The sequence below is a fragment of the Hyposmocoma kahamanoa genome, unplaced genomic scaffold (assembly GCF_003589595.1).
Source record: "Hyposmocoma kahamanoa isolate Upper Pololo Valley unplaced genomic scaffold, ASM358959v1 94, whole genome shotgun sequence".
Classification (NCBI taxonomy): Eukaryota; Metazoa; Arthropoda; class Insecta; order Lepidoptera; family Cosmopterigidae; genus Hyposmocoma; species Hyposmocoma kahamanoa.
The window spans coordinates 7,344,896-7,352,268 of NW_020654878.1; the positions used below are offsets into that span (position 1 = coordinate 7,344,896).

The window sequence follows — 7,373 nt, forward strand, 5'->3', positions numbered from 1 at the left end:
TCTATTACAGTGCGCTTATTTATGAACAATATGATGGAAAATGTCATATTGTTTTGTTATTTTGTTGATTTTTTAAGTTTTTTTGTATCATATGACTAAAATTTAGAATTTTTATAAACTGTTTCACTAATAAGTACAAATAAAAAAAAAATAAGTAAAAATGTTTTTTTATTTTTATTTATAGATAAAAGACTTTTTTTATCATGTGCTACACAACGTCCTGAAAATATTAATTTATCTTCTCAAACTGAACGCGTAAACTTGCGGTCTCACAGACCGCACGCGACTGTTTATGTTCGGCGCAAGGGTGCGACCCCTGGAAGGTTAAAATCAATTACGAGATCAGATACAGTTGCAACATGAACTGTAGTCTGAACTTGTTCTGGTACATTTGTACACTTAGAATATGGATGTTCAGGCCAATAATCATCACTCTCGCGTAAAAATGAAGGTCCGTGCTACCATAATAAATTCACTTGTGAATTCTCCGGAGTAGGTACTCTTGAAAGTATGTCAGCTGGATTCTGAGCATTTGGTATATATCACCACTCGTCCTCCTATGTGTTCCCTTGAATTTATGGTGATTTCCTTAACGCCTTTTTAACCAAAGCACCGCACAGCTCTAGCCGTGGCATAGTAAGGGATTTTACCTGTGCAACACGTGATTTCGCACTCAGTGGCTCAACTCTTATTGTATTTTGGTTATCTATTGGTTTAACATACCTCGCGCGGCTTGTAAGACGTAGGGTCTGCTAAAGTAACGTTGCTTGGAATATTCATGTCCTTAATTTTGATTAGATTAGGTGGGATATTGCGTTATTGTAGGCAATACGTAACATGAAAGCGTAGCATGAAAAGAAGAATCAATAGATTGAAAGTTGACATCGCATTTCTTTGTTATAGAAGAAATAGAATTGTTTATACCTGTCACAGTATTGGATATGTTTTCAGTAGGTAATCATAAATTTCTTTTGCAAGTTTTTCAGTCATAAAACAAGACGCACTGCCACTATCTAAAAGGGCTCTTGCTTCACAAAATTCACCTTCACTATTATGCGCCTGGATAACAGCAGTTGAAAGTAGGACCTTGTAGTGTTATAATGTTACTCACAGTTCATCCTACATATTCACATTCATTTTATTTATAAAATTAACGTAAACTTATCTGTACCCTTCGGCCCGTGTACCGCTGCCTCTGCGAGCTTCATCACCTCTTCGCTGTACGCCCTTTCATTGCGCGACTCGCCGGCGTCTACTGCTCCACTAGTTAACACACTCCTCCACACTACACCACGCGCACTCCTCTAATAAACAATCCCGATTACTTTATTTCTTTTTCTGAATTGGTAACCAGAATTAAAAGAATTGTTGAAAAGCTTATCATTTTTTTCATTTCCTCCATTATTTTTTGTCGTTACACGATAACCTGTTTCATATTAAACGAGACATTGCCAATCACATTGCAATAGTCTTCAGCCGGTGAAGATTCTTAATTGAATGAAATGAAATGAATGAATTTAACTTAATTGACTATGTTGCTAACACTGTTGTCGTGGTGCAGCAGCGTGTTGCGACGTTTGTTACATTTTCTACAGTGACCGTGATAACAGAATGATCTGGTTTGAGACAATTCAAACAAACATTTAATTTTTTAGCTTTTACATTCCGTGCAGCGATGGGTAGTTCAATAATTCCGTTGCCATTAAAAATTGAATGATTAGCTTTTTTATTTAATTGTACTTTTGTATTGTTCCCATTATTTGAGAGTTACTTTGTCAAACTTTGTAAAAATCATGTGAAGTAATAAAGTGTCCTAACCATTCGTTTTTTCACCTAAAGCCTGTAATGCATGAAGATTCTTCGTAAATATATTTGATAATTTTCGTAGACTTTCATGTGTTTCAGTTTGAATCGGAAGTGTATCAAAAAAAGCCTTGACATGATTGCTAACACGGATTCGCGAGTTGTCAAATCGGTTTTTAAGTTGCCATGCAATGTCGTAATTGGAATTGGTTAATTTTAAAGAATCAATGATAGATCTTGCAATGCCTTGTACTACTGACTTTAGATAATAAAACTTACTAATGTAACTGACTCTTTGTTGGCATTCCAATTAATGAAAAAAATCCATTAATTCATTAATCAATGAGATCTAGATACCGCGAAACTCTAACCAGTTACCATACGAACCGTCGAAATGTGGCAAAAAGAATGTAGAAACTTGTACTGGTACGCGTCGATGTTGCTTATGTAAAGAACATCTACATCTGATGCACTTTCGCTATCATGAGCATTAAAAAAGGTTTTAACACTATCGGAGCTACTAGTACCAAATTTCTGTCGCGCACAGCCTACTGCCGAGTAATACGCAGTATCAAAATCATTGGGATACTCAAGCTCAGGGCCTGGGGGAGCTCACGTGAGCTATATTGAGACCTGAACACTTTCAAAGTCACGTTTAACTCCTATAATGTTTTTGAGTCTGGTGTCTAACTCTAAACATTGGAGCTTGGAAAGAGTTTCCAGTAAACTACTTAGATGTTTTTGAAAATATGTTATTCGAGATTTTAGGTTACCTCGTCTCTGTTGAGGTTTTATTATGTATTTATAAAAAAGAAAAAAATAATAATACCACTCAAACATGACGTCTGAAGAATTTATTACTTAGCCTTGTCTTTAATAAATGTCGTATATACCTAACAGGTTTTGGGTAAAAAGGAAAAGAATAAGATGTAATAAAATAAAGGAGGAGGTGCAAAATCAAAACACAGAACTGAAGAAAAGAAACGAAGAAATAAATAATATAAAAACAAAAATAGTAAAACAAGATAGAAGTGGCGTCGTCAAATTTTCAGTAATTGAAAGCAGAAAATTTCAATAACTGGTTATCCAGTGTGGAATGTATCATGGAGGAGAAAGGGTTATTGAACATTTAAAAAAATGAAAACGTAGTAAAATGAGTGAAAATGAAAACTAAAAATCGAACGCAAAGAACACAAACATTTTTGTTCAATGCTTACCTGACGAGTATCTAAATACTGTGAAGAACTGCAAAACGCCCAATGAAATGATAAACACATTAAAAGAAATATTTCAAAGAAATAGTATCATAACCGTCATACAACTAAGATGAAAACTAATAAATATAAAACAATCGCATTAAGAAAAGCCCGAAGACTATTTTTGAAAGATTTGAAAATTCTGTTCGGTAGTCTTATAATTTCCAACCATTCTTTCTATCTTTTTTCATTTGTAGGTAAACTTTATAATTAAAACTTAATAATAATAATTATAATAAAATAATAAAAACCTCGTAGTGAACTGTTTTAATAACAGAATATCGATAATATGTCTGCTTACAAGAACAACACTATCTCAAAATAATCGTTATCAACAATCATCAAAATATACTAACAAACAGGCAATCTAAATTAACCAAAGCGAAATTCGGCAAGACTTATGAATAAACTACTTAAATGAGTCTAATTACACGAGATATTTGGGCTATTGTGTGATTTATAGGCAGAAAAATAACACATGCCGGTGTAATGTAACATTCGGTTAATTTCCGTTTTTTCTACTGCCACACCCCTTAATGCTGCAGCGATGCATTTTTATCAATACTTAATCGTTCTCACTGTCAATATTTTTGTCCATTTCATTACAATTCATGCGAGAAATTCACTAAAACATTTGACCAAACATTTTTTGACAGTTTTTGACATTTGATCATTGACTTACAAATAAATAGACGACGGGTCTAATACAAAAACCACGAAAAAAATGTCCCAAGTCAACCTATTCGAAATTTAAATTGTAATGTCATCGCAGTATCGCGCTGTCAGTAGAACAAATGAAGACTAAAGCGGAGTGTCGCGCTCTGTATACGATTTTAGCGCCTTACAAGTGCGGACACTTTTTAGCGCGGACCCGACGTCCATATAATTGTAAGTCAATGCATTTGATGTACTTCCCTTTTACAACCGGAAACGGTTATCAAAGGGTACTAAAAAAATGGCAAAATGAGGACAGTTCGCATTTAAGATGACGTTACGTATTTTCGATTCCCGTGTTTGACATAAATCAATGTAGTGCTATCTCTTTTGACTTACGACGGCACGCAGTAGTTAAACAAAGACAATAAAATGTTTTCACCGTCTAAATGCATCAAATATATATATATAATATATATATATGTCAATTTATCATATCCTTTGGTTTCCATAGTCTAAGAAGAAAAACACACTCATTGAGGACTGCAGTCAAAAGTATAATGTCATAGAAAAAACAATGACATGAAAAGATATTTAAATTTGAATCACAAAGAAACGCACATACTAAAAAGGTTTGCTCTATTAAAAACATTTAACCTCCGTCAACACTCCTTCTTAAATGAGCTAGTAGAGCCAGTCCGAACTCCTCCTTAAACCTGCATTCCTTCCAAACATCTTTCAGGCTTTTCTCTGCTCAGTTCTTTCATTAATACATCTGCAGGATCTCTTGTATTGACACATACTTCAAGCGTACCTTACCCATTCGCACCATTCCATCAATGTGTTTAGTTCTCCGATGACGCATGGGATTTGCAAGAATTTGAATCGCACACTGACTATCATTGAGTAGTTCCACAACTTCATTAATCCCAGTCAGCTCGGCTAGAAGTGCAGTCAAAAATACTGCCTCCGTACATCCTTCCGAAAGAGCCACATACTCGGCTTCAGCACTGGAGAGTGCTATTGTTGTTTGCTTGCGACTTTCCCATGATATAGGACATCCTCCAAATATGAATACAAAATCAGTGTAAGATTTCCTATTACACACATTACCTGCATGATCTGCATCCACGTAGCCACCAAGTTTTCTAATCTTAGTTCAGAAACTCCTTTATCTTGAACTTCAGATTCAGGAACTTCCACTCCTTCATTGGGGTTACTGGTTTCAATTTCATTTCTCATTTCATCATGTCGTAACCAAATTATAAGCTTTTCCAGCAATGTTTTCCATACACTGCTGTTTAACATCTTGACAGTCAAAAAATCGTAATTATTTTTCGAAAACTTTTGTCCAACCACGTTCTGCTACCATGCGGGGAAATCCGGAGTTTATGAATCACAGAGATCTAGGACATTCGGATTAGAGATAATAGAATAGATCTAAGTAAATTATATAAAAACACACTCATTGAGGACTGCAGTCAAAAGTATAATGTCATAGAAAAAACAATGACATGAAAAGATATTTAAATTTGAATTACAAAGGAACGCACATACTTAAAAGGTTTGCTCTACTGAAAATATTTAACCTCCTTCAACAAATATCACGAGAGAGCTGGACTGCTCCGGGGACAGCTTAACAGAACGTGATAAGATAGCGTACCTACTAACTGGACTAGAAAACAAATACGATACAGTAATAGCTATCATAGAGTGCAACACGGATTTTCAGGGAACTTCATTAAAGTTAAAGTTTGTAAGAGCAAGACTACTTGATGTTCCTTTAATAACTGACAACCACGAAACGGCATTCGTAGCATGTTTCAAACGTAATAAACCGGGACATATATCTAAGTACTGTCACAGATACAACTGGCGTGGACGCGGGAGAGCAAGGGGTCGATACCGAGCATATACACGTCACTCGAAACAATACGGTCATACGTAGGGCACTCAATAAGTTTTGAGATGCTCGAAATTTAAAAATGAAACGCAGCCGTATTATATGTTTTTAAAAAGCAAATTTATTTAAAAATGGGTCACCAAAAGCAATTTAGCTAAATTAAAAAAAATATGACATTGTTAGTCATTTTACTACAACGCTTCCCGCGCTTTTTCTTTGCAATAATGGATCTTAACCGTGAACATTTTCGCGCTATGATCTTCTATGATTTTAAATGTGGTTTAACTGAACAATTAAGTTTGGAACGTTTGCAGTCAGCATTAGAGGACTCAGCTCCTTCTCGTGCAACAGTTTTTAGGTGGTTTAAGGAATTCAAAAGAGGCAAAACTAACCTTCAAGATGACCTAAGAGGCGGACGCCCGGAAACAGCAGTTACTGCAGAAAATGTGTGGACATCTGAAATGTTGGTGCGAGAAGACCCACGAATCACGTACACGAACATTGAGAAGATCCTAGGCATTAGTTCGGGGAGCGTCAATACTATCCTGCATCAACATCTTGGAGTGAGGAAGCTTTGTTGTCGATGGATCCCACGATTGCTCTCCGGTACTGAAAAACAGGCTCAAGTGGATTGGTGCCGAGAAATGCTTATACGTTTCGAAAACGGGACATCGAGACGTGTTTCAGAAATCGTTACTGGTGATGAAACATGGATCTATCAATATGATCCAGAAAGCAAGAAGCAGTCGTCGGTGTGGGTCTTCGCAGAGGGACAAAAACCGACAAAGTTGCAAAGACCTCGAAACGTCGGCAAAAAATGGTAGCTAGTTTTTTTTCTCGGAGCGGACATTTGTCGACGTCAGTGTTAGAAAATAGTAGGTCTGTTAATTCAGAATGGTACACAACAGTAGCATTGCCAAAAGTTTTCCAAGCTGTGCGGGAGAGGAGATCAAAGACCGGGCTTCGGGGAATCATGCTGCATCACGATAACGCCTCTTCACATACGTCTCTCAGAACAAAGGCGTTTATTGCGGAATCTGGTATAGAAACCTTAAATCACCCGCCGTACAGCCCTGAGTTGGCTCCCTGCGATTTCTTTTCGTTCCCAACAGTGAAGGAAACGATGAAAGGAAAATTTTTTTTGAGTGTCGAAGAAGCAGTAGCTGCCTACGAAATGGCAATTTCAATGCTGACGGATCAAGACTGGCAAAAGTGTTTTCAGAGTTGGTTTAGACGAATGAAACTTTGTGTAGATAATGATGGAGAGTATTTTGAAAAAATGTAAAATAAATTATATTAATATGTTTGATATTTTTTCTTTATCTCAAAACTTATTGAGTGACCTACGTATAGCAATAGATGAAGCAGGACGACATGACAATTACACCTTCTTTACTATAAGAATCTTTAGCAAACATCCAAAAATGAATAACGAAACCATTGAGTGGGTAATTGATTCAGGATGCACCGAACATTTGATCAATGAAAATTTTGAAAAACATATGACCAACGTAACAATTTTAGAAAATTCTATCAAGATATACATCGCCAATGGGGACTTTCTTCTTGCTGAGAAAAAAGACTGCATCGCAATGACGTGCAACAACGCAAAAATTAGTTTAGAATTTAGACTATGGAAACCAAAAACTGACCTGAAATCAGGCGTTATATGTATATGATGCATTTAGACGGTGAAAACATAAACATTTTATTGTCTTTGTTTGACTACTGCATGCTGTCGTAAGCCAAAATCTCTT

At 36.0% G+C, this 7,373-nt stretch overlaps 1 protein-coding gene across 1 annotated transcript; it reads left to right on the top strand.

Annotated features, from left to right (window-relative positions):
* Positions 1 to 5,840: 5,840 nt before the first annotated feature.
* Positions 5,841 to 6,440, top strand: LOC113237980 (protein GVQW3-like). The gene has a single exon (XM_026474696.1). The coding sequence runs from the start codon at positions 5,841 to 5,843 to the stop codon at positions 6,438 to 6,440; it is 600 nt and encodes a 199-aa protein (XP_026330481.1).
* Positions 6,441 to 7,373: the final 933 nt, after the last annotated feature.

Bases quoted from the DNA above. Each gene is read 5' to 3' on its own strand.
- LOC113237980 (XM_026474696.1), top strand. From the start codon at position 5,841: ATGGATCTTAACCGTGAACATTTTCGCGCTATGATCTTCTATGATTTT.